The sequence below is a fragment of the Hirundo rustica genome, chromosome Z (genome assembly GCF_015227805.2).
Source record: "Hirundo rustica isolate bHirRus1 chromosome Z, bHirRus1.pri.v3, whole genome shotgun sequence".
Classification (NCBI taxonomy): domain Eukaryota; kingdom Metazoa; phylum Chordata; class Aves; order Passeriformes; family Hirundinidae; genus Hirundo; species Hirundo rustica.
The window spans coordinates 71,658,969-71,683,613 of record NC_053488.1 but is presented as its reverse complement, the minus strand read 5'-3'; the positions used below and the strand labels follow the sequence as shown (position 1 = coordinate 71,683,613).

General features: G+C 43.2%; 2 protein-coding genes across 2 annotated transcripts; one reads left to right on the top strand and one right to left on the bottom strand.

The window, feature by feature from the left end:
- Positions 1-1,200: 1,200 nt before the first annotated feature.
- On the top strand, positions 1,201-10,707 carry NANS (N-acetylneuraminate synthase). Its single transcript, XM_040089998.2, has 6 exons — positions 1,201-1,367; positions 2,709-2,924; positions 6,012-6,111; positions 6,377-6,531; positions 7,559-7,825; positions 8,943-10,707. The coding sequence occupies exons 1-6, from the start codon at positions 1,236-1,238 to the stop codon at positions 9,150-9,152; spliced, it is 1,080 nt and encodes a 359-aa protein (XP_039945932.1). The 5' UTR covers positions 1,201-1,235; the 3' UTR covers positions 9,153-10,707.
- Positions 10,635-23,514, bottom strand: TRIM14 (tripartite motif containing 14). Its single transcript, XM_040089996.2, has 6 exons — positions 23,332-23,514; positions 18,590-18,685; positions 17,486-17,719; positions 14,672-14,834; positions 13,486-13,578; positions 10,635-12,409 (listed from the first exon to the last, which is right to left on the bottom strand). Exons 1-6 carry the CDS (start codon positions 23,512-23,514, stop codon positions 11,874-11,876), a joined length of 1,305 nt encoding a protein of 434 aa, XP_039945930.1. The 3' UTR covers positions 10,635-11,873.
- Positions 23,515-24,645: the final 1,131 nt, after the last annotated feature.

The following is a 24,645-nucleotide window of genomic DNA, read 5'->3' as shown; positions in this document are numbered from 1 at the left end:
CCTCATCTATGAGACAGTCTTAGGCAACTGACCTGTTTCTAGAGAACTGGCTGGTTTGATAAAGATACAAACATTTTTATGGTCTACAATTCTTGGTCACACAAAGAAAAAAAAATTATGCGGTGTTCTCACCATAACTTACAAAATTAAATCCATTGTAAAAGACACCATCAAGTGGTTTTCAAGAACCACTGGCATATTGTACTATATTGCTCATCAAGGCCATTTCTGATTTGCAATTGAGGCAACTTCTTAGGTTATCTCTCATGGAGTTCTACACAGCTTAGAGCCTGCTGGCCGTGTTCTATCAGTCACTGGAGTCTCCCAGAAGGATACAGTTCTCCCTGGAGAACAGTCAATACCAGCAAAAAGAATTACTGTAGAACTGTGGTAATAGCTTTGTGTGTCAACGAGGCCTTGAGACTCAACTCAACTTTGTATCCCTCCCCAAAACAAACCAATCCAGACAAAAAACAAAAACGACTAGACATGTACCACAAAATCTTAACGACTGAAATCACTGATTTTCAGTTTCATTAAAAACCTCACAGAATGTCACAAGTGTATCTGCATGTCAGTTAGAGAAGGATTTTGGAGTAAAATAATCTCTCACATTTTACCATTTATTTAATCCAAGTCTCTACAATTCCTGAAAGGAGAATGTCTTGTGGTGGGGGTCGGTCTCTCCTGCCGTGTCTGCACTGAGAGGCCAAGAGGAAATGACCTTCAGGCTAGACAGGAGAGATTCAGATTAGATACCAGAAAAAACAAAAAAAAAGTCACTGTCAGGAACAGACTTCCCTGGGAGGCGGTGGAGCAGCCATCTCCGGCAGTTTTTAAGGGTCTCTCGGGCAGAGAACTCGGCGCTGCCGGTTTCCGGAGAAACCGCGCCCCCGCGGCGGGCGCGCCACGGGAAGTGCTGAGGGCGCGGCTCCGCGGCGCCCCCTGCCGGCCGAGGGGTGGCCCTGAGGGAGGGAGTCCGCGCCCATCGGCTGCGTCGATTGGCTGCGGCTGGGAGGAGGTGCGGCGGGGCCGGGAGCGGCGGCGCCGATTGGCTGCGGCTGGGAGGAGGTGCGGCGGGGCCGGGAGCTGCGGCGCCGATTGGCTGCGGCTGGGAGGAGGTGCGGCGGGGCCGGGAACGGCGGCGCCGATTGGCTGCGGCTGGGAGGATACGCGGCGGAGTCGGGAGCACTGGCGCAGTCGGGCGCGGGTTGTGTCGCTGTCGCCATCTCGCTATGGTTCGCGAATTCGAGCTGTGCCCCGGGCGGCGCGTCGGCGGCGACCAGCCCTGCTTCATCATCGCCGAGATCGGGCAGAACCACCAGGGCGATCTGGACATCGCCAAGCGCATGATCCGCATGGCCAAGGTGTGCGCGTGGGGAGGCGGGTGAGCGAGAGCGTCGGGGCGCGGCCGGGGGACACGCCGGAGGGTTTGTTCCAAACACAGATTGTCTGCAGGGAGACCCTTACATTTGACTTTGATGAAGGGTCTGGAGCTCTTGTCTTGTGTGGAGCGGCCGAGAGAGCTGAGGTTGTTCAGCCGGAAAAAAGGAGGCTCAGGGGTGACCTTACCACTCTCTAAACTCCCTGACAGAAGCTTGTAGCCAGGTGGAGATTGGCCTCTTCTACCAGGCAGCCAGTGACAGGATGAGAGGACGTGGCCTCAAGCTGTGCCAGGAGAGGTTAAAGCTGGACATCAGGAAGAATTTCTTCACAGAAGGGCTGAATACACATCGGAATGGGCTGCCCAGCGAGGTGGTGGAGTCGCTGTCCCTTGAGGTGTTTAAGGAAAGACACTTGGTGTCGTGGTCTATTTGACAAGTGTTCAGTCACCTTAAGGCCTCGATGATCTGAGAGGTCTTTTCCAACTAATTAGTTCTGTGATCTTGTATCATGGCGGCAGCCCTTGCAGCAGGGGCATGAGCGCACGGGGAATTTAGGAAGTATCAGGCAGCTGCTGAACCGTCTCTAATGAACCTGCAGGTTGACTTGGTTGACATTAGGGCTTTATTGCAGTTAAGCTTGTGTCATCCAGTAAGACAGCCACACTGCTTTCAAATTCGATGTTATATCTGTTACATAGGAAACTACACATCATCACAGCTCAGGGCATGGTATATTCAGTTCTGTGACTGGGGTGTAAGTGGAGACTGCTCTAATGAGGATGTGTCTTCACTGTGTGACTTCAAATGAATTTGAATTCCTGGAAGTGTTCAAGAGGTGTCTGGTGCTGGGGATGTGATCTAGACATAACTGGGGGCGGATAGCTGGACTGGATGATCTTAGAAGTTTCTTCCAACCTTGATGATTCTATGGATTTCAGATTCATGCTCCTTGTTCCACAAAATCCGGTGTCCTTTAATGTAAAATTAACAGTGACAGCTAATCTGGGAAAAACACCACAGAAGTCAACTCTTTGAATAAGCAGCATGCATAGCTAAGTAGTTTTGTAGGTTATATATGATTTCTCTCAACTGCTGCTCTACTAAGTGTATCAGGACTTTGAAATAAAAGGATTCATGTGTCTGTAGGTCCACAGTCACTCTGTGTTCGTTACCGTTTCTGTGATTGCTGTGATGATACTGTGAAAACTCCACAACAGATGAGCACATCAGTTACTCACTCCTTGCATTCAGAGTTAGGGTGAGTTTAGGATGAGTGCAGTTTCACTTGCACTTTCACTCAGTGTGCACCAGCTTGTTTTGCAGGACTGCGGAGCAGACTGTGCTAAGTTCCAGAAGAGTGAACTGGAGTACAAATTCAACAAGAAAGCCTTAGAAAGGCCCTACACCTCTAAACACTCCTGGGGAAAGACCTATGGAGAACACAAGCGCCACTTGGAGTTCAGTCATGACCAATATAGAGAGCTAAAGAAGTATGCAGAGGAGATTGGCATTTTCTTCACAGCTTCTGGCATGGATGAGGTATGTAAGCCATGCTGGAATGACAAGGGAAGTCTGGCTGTTGTGTCTGTTGGATATTATGTGTGATAAAGAATATATGGATAATCAATTTCTAACTGAGAGACCTAGAATAATTTGCCAGTTCATCTGTGTCTCTACAATGGTTGGCTGAATATTTTAGAAGACTTGCCACATGTGTTGAGATACTTATACACAGTAAGTAATATTAGGGACAAGGCTTCATTTTGACCTTCACAAACAATTGAGGCTTTGAGAGTGTAGATCAAGATGGCAATCAGACTGCTCTCCAGTGCAGTCTAGTGTGTTGGTTTCAAGCAAATCAAACGTCCTTCTGTATTTAAACCAGATTCCTTTCTTGATCTAATCCATAATATTTCCCTCTTCTTTTTCCTCCCTCCTTGCTATTTACTAGACCCCTGCGGTGTTTCTAAGCAGCAGAAATATTTATGCTCCTATTTATTTTACTAATCTCATGGAGATTAGTAAATCTCATCAGCGCCTTGCACTGTTACTGCTGAATCATTTACTGATTTTTGCCAGGGGACTCTTAACCAGTCAGTCACCAGCTTCACAACTCCAAGAAACTCTGCTCCTGTTCCCCCTTAACACACTTCTAGCTGTTGCATGTTGTTTGCCTTAGAATGATGGTAGTGACAGTATTAACAAATGCAACATACAGTTGAAATATGTAAGCTCTAAAGGTCAGGTAACACTTGAACTTCAGTATGGAAGAGAGATTACAGATATATTTTTCTTTGTGGCCTAAAAAATACAGAAAACCAAACTGAACAAGACCCTACCAGAAGTCAGCTAGCCACTCTTGCATATGGGCAGCACAGCAATGTCCCTGGCTTTCTGCAAGTAGACATATCCAGGACAGGACAAGGATGTGATTTACTTAATGTTTTGAGGCTATCTATTCAGTGTCTCACTCTTGCAATCGGAGACAATTCCTGATATATCAGTGTTATTTCTTATAATTTGTTCTCCCTCTTCATCTGACAGTAGATAAATATGTTTTGTGTATATGGCTATAGCTCAGTGCCAAGGATTCTGAAACAGATCTGTGAAAATATAGTGCAGTGATGTTTCTTTTATTGCTATCTTCACATCTAGAAGACCTGCTGAACAACATGCACTCCTTTAAGAAAGGAGTAAATGAACCAAGGAATCTTGGACTTCTGTATCTGGGATCTTAGAGACCCATGTGCCTTTGGGGAGAAAAAAACCCCACACTCCTCTGATTTCTAAAGGCTGTAGTGCAACACAAAACACCTTTGATAGACAGCAGCTAAGATCACTTTTTGCTGCTGGGATCCCTCTTTTTCTCTGCTGTGCTCCTTTGTATGTGGCTTCATCATCTACTTAACAGAACTGATACATGTTTGTGCCTTCTTTTTGAGCAGTAATTACATTACACAGCTCCTAAGAATTCTGGTAGCATTTCTGCAAGACAGGGGTTTGGAACTTAAGGAAAATACTGCATAAATTGACATAAAAAGTCTTTGAGAATACATTAACTTCTGGAAGTTTTTATACATTAACTTCTTTAAATTTAACATAATATCCAGAAGTCCAGTTAAGTCAAAGAGGTTAAATTGTGTGTTTAACTATATGAGGAAATTAACGAAGTGATGTGTGAAATAAATACAAAGGCTATGAATAACTTCTTTATTCTGTTCCAGTGTTTACTGGAGACAGAGCAGGATCTCATTGAACCACTCCCTTTAATGTCATTCCTGTTCTTTGAATTTACTTCCTGGTACTTGAATCTCTTAAAGAAGAGCTTCTAATTTTCAAGAGATATTTACCTAATAAACAGTGGCCTACCTGCTAAATAAACAAGGTCTACCTGTCATATTTAATTTTTTGCCATCTCCTGATATAAGATCTATGCCTTCTTAATATGAAATACTCATTGTCTTTACGCACAATGCATCTGAATAAACAATATTAAGTAGTGAATAGAGAGATGTTATACATCGCAGGTACAAGAAATTGAATTTCCATCACACTGATGATAGAAAAATTAGACTGAATAAGACGTCATTATCTTTGTGGACATTAGCATTCTTTCCCTCGCACTAAGTAAATTTAACTGCAACAAGGAAAGAGCTGAAGAAGTTAAAAGTGGTTGTGGGTGGTTTACAGGGGACAAAGGTAACTATTTTCATTCCCCAGAGGTGAATGGAGGATTTAAAAACCTCTTGCTTGTGATAGATTTGGAATTTAAATTTTCTTTCTATAAAGTACTAATTTTTAAAGGGCCTCTTACTAATGTAATACCTTGTTTTCAGAAAGCCTCTAAGACTTCTTGAATTGTCTTCAATATAGCACACATATTTTTAGACAAAGACGGAATATAATTGGCATTTAAATAAATGGTTTTATAGTTTGCTTTGGCATATTTTATTGTCTAGTATCTCTCCTAAAAGCAAACTCATTTTGGATTTCCTTTTTTGGGCACTTCTGAGGTTTTTTCCTAGTGCTTATTTAATATGCTCAGTACTAGTTTTTAGTGTGATGAATATATTCTGCTACACGTAGTTTTAAACACTCTCTGGCTTAATATTTGTGACCTGCAGGATGTGTGTGGCAGGACAATTTTATATGTGCATTTCTTCTTCAACAGGCAGACTTCCATCTGCAGGTAGTTGCTCTCTCTGGTAGTGTTTAAAAAAAAGAGAGAAAAAAGCAAGAATGCTGTGGTACACAAGTTCATCTTTAAGCTGATGTGGCGTTCACTTGTGAGCAGCAGTGTACAACTGGTGTGACCAGCTCTGGTGGGAGACCAGAGACTGCCTTGAGACAGTGATCCCAGTCAAAAATCTGCACTAAAATAGAAGTATGAAAGAAGGCATCATAATTATACTCCACCTGGAGGGAAATCAGAAACGAATATTGTTAGGATAGCAAATGTTACTTCAGGAGCAATGGGTGTGGGGAGATGTCTATAATATTGACCTGTTTAATTAAGCTTTGGGTTTCCTGTGTTAAAGGGTTGTTTATTTCCAAGCACAGTAGTTCTTTATCCCTTGATCCAGCTGAAGTGAAGTGTTAAAATACAGTGATTTCTTTTCCTTGTAGATGGCGGTGGAATTTCTACATGAACTGGATGTTCCATTTTTCAAAGTAGGATCAGGAGATACAAATAATTTTCCATATTTGGAAAAGACTGCAAAGAAAGGTAAGCATTTTCTTTGAGCCATCTTGGTGAACATCACAATTTCTCAGTAGCTGAGTTATTAGATTTTTCCTCTAGTGCATTTTTGGGAAAAAATCTGATGTTTCTTTAAAAGTAACTCACCCTCAGACTTTGGGAGAAAAAAAAAGTTTTACTCAGTTTCTTTTCTAGCTTTACTGAATTAATTTACTTAAAAGAATGTAATTTAATCTTGGGTAGCTTTCTTGTAGACCTAGAACAAAACTTGTGCGTATTTTCTAATGGCTAGGTCGCCCAATGGTGATTTCCAGTGGGATGCAGTCGATGAACACAATGCATCAGGTTTATCAGATTGTGAAGCCCATCAATCCAAACTTCTGCTTCCTACAGTGCACCAGTGCATACCCGCTTCAGCCAGAGGATGTCAATCTCCGTGTTATATCGGTCAGTGAGTAACCCAGAGCATGCTGTGAGTAGGGTAGCAGAGACAGGCTCTGTCCTTTTACTGAGATACACTTCCAGGTCTTAAGGTGTGCTGGAACTTGCTTCTGAGAACTTACAAGATGTGTCATGTTCCTCTAATTCACAATGCAAGCACTGAAGTAAAAAGATCTTTTTTTAGAACTCATCTTAGAGGAATATGGTAAAGGATATTGCTGGAGTGTTAACAGTTCAACAGGGGAAAACATGACATATGGCTGACCAGTTAACCCTGTGGTTTATAGTGCTAAGAAAAACCGTGTAGACTGTTATGATTAGGAAGGTGCATGAAGTGAGAATGTAATTCTAAACAGGGAGCTAGACCAGAAACTTTGTTTAAAAAGCTTCATGTGACTACCAGAGCAATGAAGAAAATTTATTAGACCGTACTATAGTTTACTTAATTTGAAATATTACTGGGATACACCAAATAGTGATATAAGAAAGTTTTCCCAAAGTGCCCAGTGTTCAAGCACTATCTTAGATCTATGCACACATAGTATATTATTTTTAATAGAAGGACATATAGCTGCATTTCAATGCTTTTAGGATTTGGTGACTGTTCTCTATGCATGGATTGAAAGATTGCTTCAGATTTTAAATACAATGTTGAAGAAATCTGTTTTGGATACAGATTAAGTGTAATCTGTCCACTGGGTTCTTGGGTGAAAATAGGATACTATTACTGTTACTTACACTGATACAGGCTTTGAAGATCTTTAATAGTAGAACTGAATTAAAAGGAGAAACATAAGTTGTAGAAGAGAACATGCTTCCTTTTTCATGCCAATATTGATAATATTAGTCAAATTTGGAACACAGACATTGGTAGTGCAGTGTGACTTGCTGAATTTAAAAAGTTGCATTCTCTGCATAACCAACTGCTTGTTTTATGGCACAGTATTTGTCCACTGCAGTTATCACAGTTAAATTTGCTTTGTCTTTGAAACTGCTACCTTGGTAATTCAGACCAACTCTGTCATGATTCAAGGCGTATCAGTCAGCTTTTCCTGATATCCCCATTGGTTATTCGGGACATGAAACCGGCATAGCCATTTCAGTGGCAGCTGTTGCCTTGGGTGCTAAAGTACTGGAACGCCACGTGACTCTCGACAAAACGTGGAAAGGAAGCGACCACCAAGCATCTCTGGAGCCGAATGAACTGGCAGAGTTAGTGAAAGCAATCCGTACTGTGGAAAAGGCAATGGGTTCTCCAGTCAAACAGCTCTTGCCCTGTGAAATGGCTTGCAATGAAAAGGTAACTTTTGACTTTGGTTTGTGTAAACCTGCAGTGAATTAGACCTATAGCTAATAACTCTATATTCAGAAAAATAGCTTGCATATTGTTTATTGCAGTAGCGTTTCTGCCTCGACACTTACGAAAGTTCACACTGCATAATGTTGACAGTTTTGATTATAATAGAGTTCTATGTTTATCATCCAGTGGTTAACTAAGTTGAGTAGCAGCATGGAATCATTTAGGTTGGAAAAGACCCATGAGGTCATTCAGTCCAACCTAACACTGCCAAGTCCAGATGCTGATGTAGTTTCCTAAGTGCCATGTCTACACATTTTAAATAACTCCAGCGATCATGACTCAGCTACTTCCATGTTCTAGACTGTTTGAGTGCTTGATAAGCCTTTTAGAGAAGGAATTTTGTCCTAATATCCAGTCTAACCCTCCCCTGGCACAGCTTGAGGCCATTCCCTCTTGTTCTGTCAGTTGTTTGGGAGAAGAAACCAACCCCCTCCTGGCTACAGCCTCCTTTCATGCAAGTTGTACAGAGTGATAAGGTCCCCTCTGAGGCTTCTTTTCTCCAGGCTGAATAAACCCAGCTCCCTCAGCTGCTCCTTATGGGGTTTGTGCTCCAGACCCTTCAGCAGTTTTGTGGCCCTTCTCCAGATTCACTCCAGCATTTCAATGTCCTTCTTGTAGTCAGGGGCCCAGAACTAGACACAGGACTTGAGATGTGGCCTCACCAGAGCCAGGTACTTGGCAGTAGTAATGGGAGTAATATCTCTATGATTGTATATGAGCTGCTTTTACATTAAGCTAAAATACCAGTCATTTTAATCAGAGGAATTTTGAAAATTCCTTTCTGATTTTGAAAAATTCCCATGAGTCACTGTCCACTTTCAGAAAACATCGGCATGTTCCTGGCAGCCTGGTTACAGTGAAAGTAACTATGCTTAATTAATCTTCATTTGGAATAAGTAATGGAGAAGGAGGCAGTTCTACACAGCCTGTTCTCAAATAACTGCAGAACATTTTTTTATCCTTTTTTGTTGTACTGTACTTTTTGTTATACTATACTATATAAGCTAACAATGTATTTTACTTAAATACTGTTTTTTTTTTCTCCCCTCCCCTGTAGCTGGGAAAGTCGGTAGTGGCAAAAGTGGCAATTCCTGAAGGTACAATATTAACACTTGACATGCTGACGGTGAAGGTGGGAGAGCCGAAGGGATTTCCCCCAGAATCCATCTTTGATCTGGTGGGCCAGAAGGTTAAAAAAAATATTGAAGAAGATGAAACCATCACTGAGCAAGTAGTGGAAAATCATGTAAAAAAAGTGAAGTGCTAAACCAAAGCACTCCATTCCATATTTCTCAATGTACTACCACACTATGTGTTTGAGAATAACAGCATGGTATATTAGAAGAAAGGGGTGTAGTTATGAGGGTGCAAACAGGTTAGAATTTTCAGGTTCTCATTAGCAGGAAGTTTCAGAAACTAGGGGATATAAATTATGAAGATTTTATTAGAAACTGTATAGCATTGTGCCTAGGAAATGCCATGATCCTCTCTTCTCCATTCCACTTAACCTAGATTAATTTGGAGTTTTGCCAAATACAAAACCACAATCTGCTGCTTTCCAGCTTCCCTTTTCTGTTAAGAATATAGTAAATCATGAGAATTTTGTATACACTTTGAATTGTTCTAGCTCTGTATCTTTTGATACTCCTCTCTTTTCTGCCATTTGCCTCGCCCCTATGATAGCAAGACTCTGGTTGGAATTGAATACAGGTAAGTGGAAATCTACATACACTAAACAGAAAGCTACGAATGCAACCTGGATGGATTTTTTTAAGATGAAAGTCTTAAAAGTGTCTCGATAAAGCAGTGTGTTGCAGGAATCTGTATTTTGTGGGAAAATGGGCTTCTTGAGAAAGCTAAGAGACAGTACCAGGAAAGGGAAGCATATGGAATATTTGGAAAGGTCCCATTTAAGAGTCAGGAGAGACTTTTGTGAACTGAAAGGCCGAAAGGCAAGCCAGAGAGATTTAGCAAGGAGGAAAAGTAGATCTTAGGTGAATTGGTGGAAATAACCTTAACCTGTGCTTCAGAAATTGTGATAAGCATCTACTGTGAGTTGAGTGAAAACTGGAATATTGATTCTGAAGAACATTTGGATGTCTCTTTTTGGGCCTGGGGTGCAACTTCTCAGATAGGAATCCAGATGCTTGTGGTGAAGCTTGAGCAGCTTTTTTTTTTCTGTGCTACCCTGCAAATCCTTTGCATGGGGGTTTTTCTCTCAGCACTGGTGTGTGAGATGGCTGAGGCTGACTGCCTGAATACATCACACCATTAAGCTTCAGCACGATGGTCAGTACACCTTTTGTGTGCTCTGCTCTTGCATCCCAGCTTTTCACTTTTCAAGTGAGAAATGCAATCCCACTCCTATCACCTTCTGCTTTTCCCTTTGACCAGAAGGGAGCCATATAGCAGCAGCTGCAAACGAGTCATTCTTCAGTTACCTTGCTTAGCACAGAATTGCTTTGCAATAATTCATCGTCTTTTTTTTTTTTTTTTTCTGTGGTGGAATCATTTACCTACATTTACCAGGTTACATGGAACTTGCTACCTTTTGGTCATGAGTTGGTGAAGTATCTTGAATGTGGTGCACAGTGGCTTTGTACCTTTAAACTTTTTACCTTTGAAATGTTTACCCTTGTGCAATTCTGAGGAAAATGTATTCGTATCTTTAAATGGGGAAGCAGAGTTGAGTCATGTACTTGACCATACGTGAACTGTGACTGATGCACTGTGCTTGCCTTACATTAAAAAAACTACTCAATTGTTAAAAGATTTTTTTTTTTAATTTCAAATTTGAAAAATAAATTTAGCTTATAAAACAAGCTCTTGTTTCTGCATTTCAGTTTATGGTCAGACCTTGCCTTTGCCAGCACTGGTTATGCAGGGCCTTTAGTATTTGAACAATCTAAGATTAGCTGACCAGTTTCAAGTAGCAATGGTTTTTCGTTCTTTACTGGCTGGTCCTGGTGACTGCTGTAAGCAAAGGCTCCAGAAATTCCCAGGACTTTAATTAATGTATTGGTGGTGGTGGAGATATCCATATACAGCTTGCAAGCTGTGTCCCCTAGTTTTATGTTAACGTTGCAGATTGGACACAAGAATAAGTGGGCCACAGATGCAACTCTGGCCTGGTGTTTTTATTGTACCTGTGAGCCCTGCAGACCTTTCATCCTCTGTGAGGGGTTGTACACAGCTTTTTCCCATGTTTCCATTGAATGGGAAGAATAGGGCAACCAATTAGAATTCAGAGTTTCTGTCACATATAAGACACGTTAATGACTATTAAATGTGGCCACAGAAGCTCTAACTTAAGAGACCTTTCCAAGAGCTGGTGCCAGTCTTTGATTTTTCCAAGATGACACTTAACTATGAGCTAATTCACATAGTGTGTTTATTATCCAAATCTGACCTTGTCAATGATAACAATATACTGTATATAATCTTGAAGCTTGAGCTAAGCTAAACCTGTTGCCATACACAACTGCAGCCTCTCCAGGCTCATGAGGGCAGGGATTTCATTTAAAAAAAATTCAAAAAATCAATATCCAGGTTCCAGTCTGAGTTGCAATATGTTTCTTTCAGCCTGACTTCTTCCATTATGCAAGTTGAAAAATAGTATCTGCAGCACTTCAGGTGGTACAGCAACACCATTGATAAGTCAAATCATCTTCCCCCATTAAAAAATACATATACATTAAAAAATACAGTTGTTTTTCTTGAACTCATGTTAAAAGTTGAAAAAAGTACAACAGTAGTACAAACGGCACTTCGAGTGGTAAATCAATATCATTTATAAAAGCCAGACCACCTTCCCTCATTAAAAAAAAATACATTAAAAATCACAGTTGGCTTTCCTGAACTTATGTTACCTTCTAAAAGCATCACAATTACAAGTTTGATACAACAGAGGTGAATACATGTAGATAGTTGCTAAAGTGGCATTAATAGAAAAAGCATGAAATAGTAGGCCTTTATTTTGCTTTGTTTCTTATGTTAGTTTGCATGTTCTAATGGACCCTTCCCAGAGTCTCAGGGCTGGATAAACTGGTTCTGTGAACTTACAGCGGAAGGTGTGCAAATGAGCCATGCCATCACTAACATTGTAGAATGAAAGGATTCCTGCTTCATAATCTAGAAAAATGCCAATGCAATCAGGATCATCTTCTATCACGATGGGGATTCTCTCTCCCTTGTGAAATGCCCAGTACTCCAAATCAAACTTCTTAAGGCACCAAGATGCTCTATTCCAGCCCAGTCGACAAGCTTCAGAGTCTCCTTTCCTGCCAATGGTAGGGTAGGCTGCGCCAATCCACCATCCTGCTCCAGCACGAAGCAGGTCAACTTCCCAGTAATGGCTCCCAGAAAGGAATGCATCTCTGCTTAGCACTTGCCATAATTTATCAAATCTCTGGGGACTACAGGGATAAAATATTCTCCTCCAGCTACAGCTTACTTCAAGAAGGTCATCAGACAATTTCAATCTTGGGTGAATGCTGTCATATTCCCAGGTTGGTGATCTTGCATCTGCAAAGCCATAAACACTTGCTACATTTCTCATGACCCTTGGAAGAAGTCTAAGTTACAAAATGCCTGCAAAGGAGCCCACAGTTGGCAGTGTCTTGGGACAGTCAGGAAGCCTGCAGTCCCAGGAACATGGGCTGGAAAAGGCATGCCAGGGATGGGGGTGGGTCACAGCAGAGTACTAACATTGCTGCCTCCGCACCCTTGTGATCTGGGCCAGCCATGGTGATGGGGACCTCAGCCACACCCCATGGTTGCTTTAGGGTTAGGGCTCAGCCAGGAAGCCCACAGGTCCAGGGACACTGAGGCTGGAAAAGGCATTCCAGTCTGAGCAAGGCAGGGCCCCAATATTGCCGACTCTATTCTAAATAGATGGGGTTCAGCTGGCCCCAGAAACGACAGCTCCAGGACACTGGGGTTGGAAAATAAATATGCCAGGTACACAAGGCAGTGAACCAACATTGCTGTCCACACACCTCTGTAACCTAGGGCACCAATGTGATGGGCAACTCAGCCGCAGCACCAAGCTGCCATTTGGGTTCAGGTCTGCATTCAGAGAGCCACAGAGCCCAGTGTCTCCTATAGCTCCAGAGACACTGGGACTGCAAAAGGCATGCCAAGAGAATCACAGTAGGGCACCAACGCTGATGCCTCCACACATTTCTAATCTGGGTCACTCATGGTGATGGGATAAGAAGCCATACAGACAGTTGATCTGTTTAGCCTGGTGGAGACTAAGGGGAGACCTCACTGCAGTTATAACTTTCTTGTGAGTGGGAGAGGAGGGGCAGGCACTGATCTCTTCTCTGTGGTGACAATGACAGGACCCAAGGGAATGGCCTGATGTTCTGTCAGGCAAGGTTTAGGTTAAATATTACAAAAGGGTTCCCTAGAGCACTGAACACTGGGACAGGCTCCCTGGGGAAGTGGTCCCAGCACCAACCCTGACAATTCAAGAAGTGCTTGGACAATGCTCTCAGACACATAGTCGTGTGCAGCCCCAGGAGTTGGATCCTAGTGATTTCTGTGGGTCCATTCCAGCTCAGGAGATTCTAGGACTCCAGTATAATCATACTTACGTTTTAAGAAAAGCAACCGATCAATAGGAGTCATAGTTTTCAGCACAGTCCCAGGCTCCTTCTTCGCAGTGGGATTAAGGCTGCTGAAAACATCTGGGCAAAGATGAAAAGGGACAGTTTAGGGAGTCTGCTAGTTTTCCAACTATCATTTTCCAACTTCATGGACAGACTATTTTACTTTTTCTGGGGAGGGGCTACTCTGTGTGCTTTCAGCATTATGCTCTTTGGATAGCATGGAGATGCTGGACTAGTGTTGCCAAAGATATACACAATTGAGAAAAACAGCAAGTAATCACACCTGATTCCTTAAAAAGTAGCCCTTATCAGATGAAAATAGGCAGCTGAAGATAGCTGCAGGTGCTTGCTGTAGAACACCTCCACAACGCTTTCTAGCAATCCTACACATGTCCTGCAGTGGCCTTTCAGATTAGGTCTGAGCATTTGCCCCAGCAATCTGCTACTGTCTTTTTTTGTGGCAGTTCTCTGGTAAGGAATTAAAAGACAGCTGGGTGAAATGCGGTGGCCAGTATTGCCTACTCACTCAAAGAGCAGCAGGATTTTCCCATGGCTATTTAGCTTTGTGGCTCTGTGTCTCAGTAGGAAAAACTCCTTGCTTTAATCATGCCAAAGGTCATTTAATGAATGACCATTATGGCTAATGAATAGCCATTTGAAAATAACAGCTCAAAGACAAAAGGATTTCTAAATAGATCATGTTAGCTCAGCTGTACAGTACCAAAAATCATCAAATTTTTTTCAGAATGAAGCAGACCACCAGCTTCAACAATGAAAAAAAGCTTTGAAATTTTAGAGGTACCCCAATGCCAAATCACTTACACCTAATTGTAAGTAAGTAAGAGAATAGATACATTCTGTAGGTGTGATGGAATACATTAAATTGTATTGAAATACCTGATAGAACTCGGGGCAGTCGGGGGGGGGGGGCGGGGGGGGGAAGCAGCAGACAAACCAAAGATCATTTTCAGAGTTGGAAGATAAACTTCCTATGTTCCTAAATCACCACTACAGCAGCATTACACCCCTGCTGTTGGAAAACAGTACCCATGCCTGAAACACTGTGGTTTCCCCAGATGATTTGGTATAAAGTCCTGTTCTTACTTCAAAAGTACACTTTATTTGCAAAGACAGCAGAAGAAAGCAAAATTCAGAGGACTTTCCCAGGTACCTTCTTTAAGTCGGGCTTCCAGTGGTTTCTGTAGAATGGACTGAAGAACTCTGATGAAGTGTTTATAATGGTTAAGTAAGTGTTCAAATGAGAGAGGTATTGGATGCCACTCTTCCAACAGGTGCCCAGATTCCTTAATTTCCTTCTCAATTTCTGTGTACTTCTGAGGGCAGAAAGACAAACGCTACAATTAGCAGAGGCTGTGACATGAAAGGACTCTTCCCTCTGTCATGGGTTAGTATAGTTAATTTTTTAGTCATAGAGGAATGTGGAATGATTTTCCAGGTCAGGACCTGGGAATTGCTTTAAAAGGACAGGGACCTATCAGAGAGTTTGTTGGAATATTGGTATCTGTTTTAACCACTGAAAAAATGTGAGCTATGACTTTGGGAAGTACCATATAAAACCCCTTGATTTCCTGCAGGTCAGCCCTTCTTTCCTTTGGCCAGGGAGAGACAGGTAACACTGAGTTGGGCCTGCTGCTCCCCCCTTTTTGGGGGGAAGCTGGCCTGAGGCCTGGCCGGATTCCATCGGCTCCCGGGTGGTGGGGGGAAGGAGAGGTTGCTGCTTTACAACAACTACTTTCTCTAAACTTCCCTGGGGCAGGGAGAGATCTCAGCCTGGTCCCTGCTAAGAGCTATGGGGCACCATTTAGGCTGAGGTCACCCCGATTTACACCAAGGGGTGGGCTGAGAAGGCATTTATGGTCCTGCCTGGTTTTTTTGTGATTCCGGACTGCCCGGGTGCTCTGATCTCTGATGTTTCTGTGAGTTCTTCCTCCCTCACCAGCGTGGCCTTGAACATCTAATACCATGAGCTACAGAGGGAGAGACAAAGACTCTGGGCACATTTAACCCTTTCCTGGCAACATGAAGCTTCCAGAGCTTGGCCCTTCTCTGAGAGAGAAAAGAGACAGAGCGAACATAAAGAAGAGACAGCATGAAGTCAGTGGAGTGAGAGTGAGAAGGCTACTGGGATAGAGAGTTGAGGAGGTGGTTGTTCCATTCTTATTGAACCATGGAAATTAACTCTATACTTAGATTATCCCTTTCAATAATGGGAAAGTTAAGCATATAGGGAGATGATTGTTTAGATTTGTGTGTGGATTTGAGCAAAGGTGTTTGTGATGGACTAAGTAATATTAATCCTATAAGATGCATGAACAGAGATAGAGATGTCAAGCCCTCTGTGCCAGTGAAATGAGAAGATATCTCTGTACCTTGAGATGAAGAATCCTTTGCCTTTGGAGTTATTCATCTTTAAAAGGTGACACCCCAGTATGCAAAAGTCTAAGACCCATGACCATAAGCAGCTTGGGAAACTGTTCCTGGGAGGGTCACAAAGGCAGGTTTCTCCAGGCAGTTGTTTTTGTGACAGTTTAAAACCCACAAGAGAACTGTTTTAAATTGTCAGTGAAATCCATGACTCTAAAAGAGACTCTTCCCCTAAAGAATTGATGAAAGACTATTTTCAAATGATGAAACTGACTGAAAATTACAAGTTTTTTCTCTTTATGTTGTTTTGTAGGAGAGTTAACAGTTTGTAAGGGGACAGAAGAGTGGTTTTGGAGTTTCATTCTGTTTTGGTTTATTTTCCCAACTTTCTTTTTTCAATCTTTTAGTGTGTGTGTCAATAAAACTATTTGTTCATTTTTAAGGTTGAGCCTGCTTTGCTTTTCTCCTAATCTCCCTCCCACAGAAAAAGAGTACTAAGACCAGAATTTAGTGAATGTGAAACCACTACATTAATTGATGTTCCCCCCCACCCCCGATTTTTGAAATTAAAACCTTTACACCTTCCCAGTTCCTATACACGACAGAGCAATCTCCTTCACTAGGTAAAGCTATGGGCCATAACAGGCAAGCTTTTCTGAGCTCAGCCTGCCTTTTAAGAGCTCATTAGCCTGCCCATTATCTCCTCCTCCCAGTAGAGCCAGCGGCCCAGACATGCAGAACCAAGCAGCCATGGTTAAAAGAGACCCCTCCAGGGTGGAAATGGGTTTAGCCTGGCCAAGACCCTTTGTGGGAAATCCCATCAATAGCAAAATCAAACCATTAAGTTTTAAAAGCAATCTGAAGAATAAAACCCAACTTCCCCACAAGAAAATCTCCACAAAATCACAAAGAGCAGCTCCTGTGTGGCACATTCTGCATGTTGTTAGCATGCACAGCAGAATGCCAGCACCATACCACAGCAATGGAAACTCAAATCTGACCCATTGCAAGGATGCAAAAATGCACCAGAGGCATTATCCTGTAAGAGATGGCATCTTTTGGCTTGTGTCAGGGCATAAGCACATGGCAACACACTCTTCCCAAGGAAGGTGAAGATCATTAGGAGAGAGAAACTGATGTTTATCTGTAGGCAGAAAGAAAAGCATTGTACCCTCCAGTGAAATGATGGCTATTGCTTATGGTGATAAGAATTTCTTGCAGTTAAAGAAATTACACATTTTAACTTCCTTCCTGAGGTTTCCTGAGGGCTACCTTTTCTCAGATCTTCATATTACACTGGACTAGGAAAGACTTGATACAGCATTTATCTTCAAGATTAAGAGATACGTATCTGTCCTTTCCATCTATGCTTAAAATTAACATGAATTTCATACAGACCTGAAATCAATGCCATAGCAGGAACACCTAATAGCTCAAAGATCAGGAACCAAATTTGTTCACCAAAGCACTAACACAAAGCAAATTAAAAAGCAGTAAGAAAGATGCTGCTTACATACAGAAGGATCTGTAGAAGACGTCACTAGAGAAATTTACCAAAGACTGTCAGGGTAAGAGGTAGAAAGAGACCATACAATACCACCTCCAGTAAATTAATAGCATCACTGTCCTGTTGTATTTGTCTGATGCGATGTGTGAAGGTCTCTAGGACTGCAAGCTGTTCTTGACAGGACCTCATATGCTGATCATGTGCTCCCAGGGCTTGCTGAGTCTTTTCATCAATTAAGTCCTTTGCCAGACTCTCTTCTTCCCGAAGAAGTAACTGAAGCACAGTCATTTTTTCTGACAGCTGCCGTTTGATCGTATCAGCATGTGCCTATGGATGAAGCAGAAGAATGACTCCCCCCTGCTCAACAGACCATAAACGTTTCAGACATTTCTCTTTCAGGCTTTCAGTGCTATGTTTTGGTTGAATTTTACTGTTTTTCTCCATCTCTTCAGAAACATGTCTCTACCCCTTAAGGGCCGGCAGACATGATCTACCTGCTGATGTCTGGATGGAAAAGATTAGGGAAGATTCCAAGATGCCTATTTATGTAGAAAAATCTGTTTTCAGCCAGAATTAACAGAGTAGCAATTGCAACAAGAAGCAGACCTTGTCCTTCAGTGGCAAGATTTTGACTGCTTTTAAAGCAAACTAGAGACAAGTAGCTGGCAGGAGTAGAAAGCCTTCAAAACAAAGAGACATCAGACCAAATCTCTAAAGCCCCCCTCAAGCTCTTACTGACATTTCTGTAACACAAGCACTTAGAGTTGCTCCTTAGAGCATGAGTAATTTCTCAGGTGCTGCTTACCACACATTCCCATTCTTAAGACAGAATCAACAGAACTGTTCTTCTGTTTAGTCAACTTTGAATACAGAAAATTCAATAATGCAGTTCAGGGCAGTGCAAGATACATAAATGAAGCCAGAATAACATAGGTAGCTGGGGCTACCTGCTATTCCTCTCCACAAAAAATTTCACCCTTGGTCTTCCAGAGATGTTCAGCTGATCAAGGAATGAGGACCAGGCCTTTGGAGACTCTCTCTCTTCCCTCTGACAGTGTAATATATTGTGATGGACACAGGTAATACACCCTTCTCCTGAGAAGCAATAAGTGGCTGGGTCTTTGAACAGCTACAGAGAAAACAAAATGTCTCCCCAAGGGAAATGACCATCCAGTGGAGAATGAAATGACACTTTACCTTCACATCATTTACAGCCTGTTCTATGCTCCTTCTGTTACCAGCCTCTTGCTCTTTTCTCTCTTCCAGAGTCTTCAAGCACAATGCCATGAGTTCCTACATAATAATGAAACAAAATAAAATACTGTTTCACAACAGCAGCATAACATTGTAACAACAAAAAACCAGAAACAGCTATCCAGCTTGATTTCCATATTGGGGGGCTACTGAAATATTGTTTCAGAATCATAGAATAGTCTGAATTGGAAGGTACAACTCTTAATTAATAGCCTTTTATGAGGCTTATTAAGGCCAGTATAGTAATGAACCATAACGATTTCATCATTTCACCTTGTGGTTATACTGGTAAGGTTTGGACAGCTGCGCAAATAAGCACCACCACCTTAAGGCACAGGGAAACCCCAAGTGAAAAACACATTTTCATCTTTAAATCTATGGTGCTGCACATTTCAAGGCTACGTGCTAATGCATTTAGCAGCTGAAGTGCAGCTAAGTATATTTTTTTAGAGGATAAGTGGAAGGCTCCATTTATAATCAAAATCCTGTGAATGTTCAGGATGCTTCCCAGTGTACGAATGACCAGTCAGATACTCCCCAGTGATGGTGTAGTCTGAATGTCTGCAACAGCTAATGGTGTCAGGACGGCTGGTAATCAATCACAGTATCTGTGACACTTGTGGTGTGCCCAGCATAGCATAATCAATGTTCTGCTTATGTCTTGCCCCAGTTTCTCACCTGCAGCCCTCTGAAATTAGTGGCCCTCTGCCCAGAAGGCTGAACAGTCTTGATGTGCCTGCTAATGCATTTTCATCATTACTAATGTGAAGAATACAGCCAATGCTGCCCCACGCTCTCAGTGCACTGCTGCTAAAACAGGCCCTCGGTAAATACTAGGTAAGCTAGCGCCAGCTGTAGCTGCTATCAGTGTCCTCTTCTGCAGCTGAGATCCAGTCAAGAGCACCTGCATGCACATCTGCCAGTTCACTGCAACACCCCCAGGGCAGCACAGCATTTGAATTCTGCAACATGGACAAACAGAGCATAAAGTGTTGCTTCACAAGCAATGGGTTGCATTTCTGACGTGTCTCCTTAGAAAACACACGCACTTTTGTCATTTTCTTCTGATTCTGTCATTGAGTATGACAGAATCAGAAGAAAATGGACTTCCAGAAAATGCCAGGGCTTCCATCTGGAAGGCCCTTGGCACAGATACATCCATGCAAGCAGGTAAATGTTCTTGATCAAGACACTAATGATATTTATTCCAGATGCAGTTTTCTAGTCTTGTCCCTGAAGAACTAGAAGGGTTCTACACCACTAGAGGATTGAGGACTTCTACCAGATACCAGCTTTCCTTAGTTTATTTTGCAGCCTAGACCTCATACCCTTCCTCAAAGACTGGCAAAGACCGCAGAGGAAAACCCAGTCTTCCTTCTTTGCTAGTAGCATACATCACTTTGTGCACTCCCAACAGTGACCATATGCAAATACTTATGTCAATCCCAAGCATTTCTGGTTAAGCATTACTTTCTTTACAGAGGTACATGAAAGAGCTGCTTCCTGCCACTTGAAGACCATGCCAGCAACCCATGTCATTCACCCTGAGGAATTGACTCTGAAAACCATCTCTTAGGGATTGTGTGGATGTTTTAACTCATTCAAGTAAAAACACTGTAAAAGCAAGGATTTCTGAGATGACACTCTGAGCTCTAGTCAGGCTCACAGAACACATATCAAGTGCAAAGAACACTGATCCTGTGTGCTGCATTCAGGAGCACAGGGAGCATCCTTTTCGATGACGTTAAACAATCTCTGAGCCAGGGATGAAGCAGCTTGCACAATGGTTCTCACCTCTTCTTAGCACTCACAGCTAGGATTTGCTGAAAGAGCTGTGGAAGATTCTCAGTGGAAAAAGTGCTGCCTGGCTGATGCCATGCCTCAAGGGCTGTACCGAATAACTGCTCACAGCGAACAAAATCACTAGTCAAAATACCATCTCTTAGGCTAAAACTATTGATAGTTTCTGCCTAAAATCTCTGCAGCTGTAAGCCAGTAGATGTCAGCAGATACTGCCTAGGGACAGAGGGTCACATGGGGGTACAAGTTTGTACCCCACTCACTTCCTGATTTGGCACAGAGACGAGTCTTTATCAAGAGCACGTTGCTTCCCTCTGTCCATCAGACCCTCTGGAAAGCAGCACAGTTTGTGCACTTTGCTTTGTGCACTTCACTTTTCCTTAGATCAGGTTGCCACCGCACAATACGTGCATCACCCACGCACTGATGCCCTGTCATGAAGGGAACGCAAACACTGTAATGAGCTCCTGCAAGAGGGACACTTTGGATGAAAACCCACCAGCAGTCAGGTGCAGTGCTCTGCCTTGCTTAGACATCTTAAATGATTTTCCCTCTGTGCTGCTGTGTTTGTGGCAGCCTAGAGCACGGCCCTCTGCCCTCGTAATGCTCTCTAACATGAAGTGCAATAAAATGCTCTAGGACTTTATCATGACCTGCGTACCAGCTCACTATCTGTGTGAACTTCCAAGCAGAAAGTTCTGTAGGAACTGTTTCTTCCTAGTGTTTTCTGTAGGAAACGTCCTAGTGACGCTGCTACAAAATATCACACAAGGGGCTAGAAGGAACTTTCTGACATTGTAGAGGAAAAAAAAAAAAAAAAAAAAAAAAAAAAAAGCTTCTGAACATCAAACTTTGGTGTTATAGTATTTTAAGTATTTTAAGTCTCCCAAGCTTAGCACCACAGCATGCAGGCCTCAACAAGCCTCTTGGCAGGCTCTCCAAGTAAAACAAAGGAGGAGTATTGGCAAGCTTGCAAAGCTTTCTGAGCTATTCAATGGCGAACTATACTGGGAAGAAGAAAAAAATCTTGGGAAGGAACCCCTGGGCTGACTGTGGCTGGGATGGAGTTAATTATCCTCATAGCAGCCCATGTGGTGCTGTGTTTCAGATGTGACTACACTGTGAGTGCACAAAAGACTAGGACGGGACACAAGCAGAAGATGACCCCTACTAATCAAAGAGGTAATCATGCCACATAACATCATGTTCAGAAAACCGGAAGCGGAGTGTTAAGGTGGTTGTTATAAATGACAATGTAATGCGGTCTTGCTGTCTTTCACATTTATGCATTAGCTTTTGCATGTTGTTATTAATCACAGGTATTTTGATATGGTACAATTTATATCTCCTTTTAACTACTCATTAGTATAAAATAATGTATAATTGTATGCATGCAACATATAGCTTACATAAATAGTGTTGTTATGAATACATTACATCGTAGGCCTTAGCAAAACATAAAATGTTAAAATGTCTTTAACTCAGAGAATAGTCCCAAAACAATTAGTTTCATCCTGTTGTTTCTCATATCTGGAGACTGACCTCTCCAGGTGATAAGTGACAGGAACCAGAGCGCCAGGAAAAAATTAGAGAATTTATTAACTCCTGGTTATCAGGGAGTGGAACAACAGGATGAAACCACAAGAAGAAATACCTTATATTGACCTAATCTGCAGGATGCCATGCAGACAAGTCAGAGGTTAAAATCAAAGAAAAGAGTTCTTGTAACACAAAAAACTCACAAGAACGAATAATGTATAAATTCATGAATATGTATATACCCCAGTAATGTAACAATATATAGAGAACATTGTTTTAAAACTAATGCTGTGCTTTTTGGCCAATAGCCAGAAACACCCCAGTGCTGGACACCATCCTTTTGTATCCCCTGATTAAATTTTTCAAAATTCTAAAGAGTGAAATTTGTCTTTCACAGTGGGTTTTGCTGTCTTTTCACAGGTGGTTTTCCTGTCTTTTGCTCAGGAACTGTCTGGTAAATGTTTTCCTTTGCATCACTTTTGTTCTTTTTCTCTTCCCTCCACTTCTCCTTCTCCTATTAATCTTATTTTTATCTCAATCCATTAATTTTCTTGGTTTCAGTGTTCCCCTTCCCCAGTCCCACTAGGAAAGGAAGGGGAATAAGCAGGCAGCTATGCTGTGCTCAGCTGCCCACTGGGGTTAACCCACAACATCCCAGAGGAGATATCAGAGAATTGTGCATGGGCAGCCACTGTGATCTAGCCAGCTACAATGGTGGGGCCAGGGGGTAAACAGAAATGACCTTTCCCCTTCCTCCGAGGTATCTATGTTTCTGTCAAAGGTTATTCCAGCTTGGCAATAAAAACAAATTCTCTGGGGCAGCCACACTCCTCTGATTCCACACACAAGGTCTGAGGATAAAATACTGTTGCACGTGACCTAACAGTGAAAGCCACTTCCTCCTTGTCCCTCGATTTATACACCTGTTTTGTAGAGGCTTGGGTGTGACTGATTAACTCTTTCCTTTTCGTATACAATCCATATCCTTCTGCAGCGGCATCAGGCTGACCCTGTCTGCATGGGGTCTACAAAGCACTTGTTGAAAGTACAGAAAGCACAGAAGCTTTGTTTCGCTAGTCAACACAGACTACAAACTTTGAACGCCGCAAGGCGTTTATAAGGCAAGCAAAGCGAGGCTGAAGGTCGGCTTGGTACTGTGGCACTGCGCTAATACTCGCGGATGCCACCGTCACACCCTAGCCAGAGAAAACCCAAAGGCACAAGTTACAGAAACGAGGGGATAACCGGCAAGACGTCAAATCAGGAAGATCGTGGCTCGGCTTACCGTCCCTCTCCGCGGCACATCGGCCCCGGGCCGGCGGGGCTGCGCGGCGCCCGGCACTCACCTGCGTGCGGCGGACAGCGTGCGGCAGGAGGCAGGCGCGGTGCCCGCGGTGCGCGCCCAGAGCCGGGCAGAGAGCGCACACGCAGCACCCGCAGTCCTCGCAGAAGAGCTCCAGCGGGCGCCCGGCGTGCACACCGCACAGACGCGCTCCCGGCGCTGCAGGCCGCGGCTCCCGCTGCGCCATGCCGGAGGCGGCAGGGAGGGTGGGGAAGAGAAGGATGCGGGGCAGGCTGGGGCGGAGAGAGGCGGATACGGGGCAGGAGGGAGCAGGGAGAGGGGGATACCGGGCAGGGCGGGGGCAGGCAGAGGAGGATGCGGGGCGTTTGGAGGGTGGGCGCAGCGGGCGGCGGTGCCGCTCCCTGACCCTGCGAAGGCGAGCCGCGGCCGTGGCCGTGGGGCGGAGGGCGGCCGGTGCCCGCCCTGCCTCTTGCCCGGCTCAGGGGCGGGCGGGGAGCTGCGCCGGCCCGCGGGATCCGCGGCGGGGCCGTCCGGCAGTCAGTGCCGGCAGGAGCTGCGCCCCGGAGCTGTGCACTGGTGCGGGAGGACCGGTGCCCCGGGAGCTGCCTCCCTCCGGGGCCCGTGTTGGAAAACGGACTAATTTGTGGAATTTCAACAGAGTCGGTGTGAGGTAGGCTTCAGCGTCATGGCTGGGCAAAATACTTAACCTGATACAAAAATGGGGGAGGGGGGGGAGGAATTGTCTTCGCGGTGTGTTTGTCACTTTCTGTTTTTCAATTAGAATTTTGTACTCTGAAAGGTCTCATTTGTAGACACCAAAATAAAGTATTCATGCTCTTATGCAATTTGCACACACTTTCATTGGCTTCTTACCTACATTCAACCAAATTCATACTAATTTTTTAATATGCTTTGTTCTTCCTCTGAATAAAAGCAGTACAGAGTATACACACACATGCACACGCCCATAAGATGTGAAAAAATAAGAAGATATTTTAAAACCAAGCATTTCTGTGGAACACGTGAGAGCTAGAATATGTATTACTACATGAGATTGTGATAGTACATGAGCACTGAGGAACAAGGGCAGTCCTGCTGAAATCAGGCAGAATTTCATGCCTGCAGAAGAGCTGCTGATATAACTAGTGATTTAGAAAGTGCCTTGTACATACAAAAGTCAGGGTTTTTTTCCTGGAAAGTGTTTCATGCAGATCCCAGGCTACAGTCATGGAATCTTAGAGAGCATTGTAGATATCTGTAGATTGTTTGCTCTTATTCTACACACACAAAGAAAAGTGCTAATGCCTGCTTTAATAAAATAAGAGTTTCACATCTTCTTTGTTACTCTGTTCTGGTG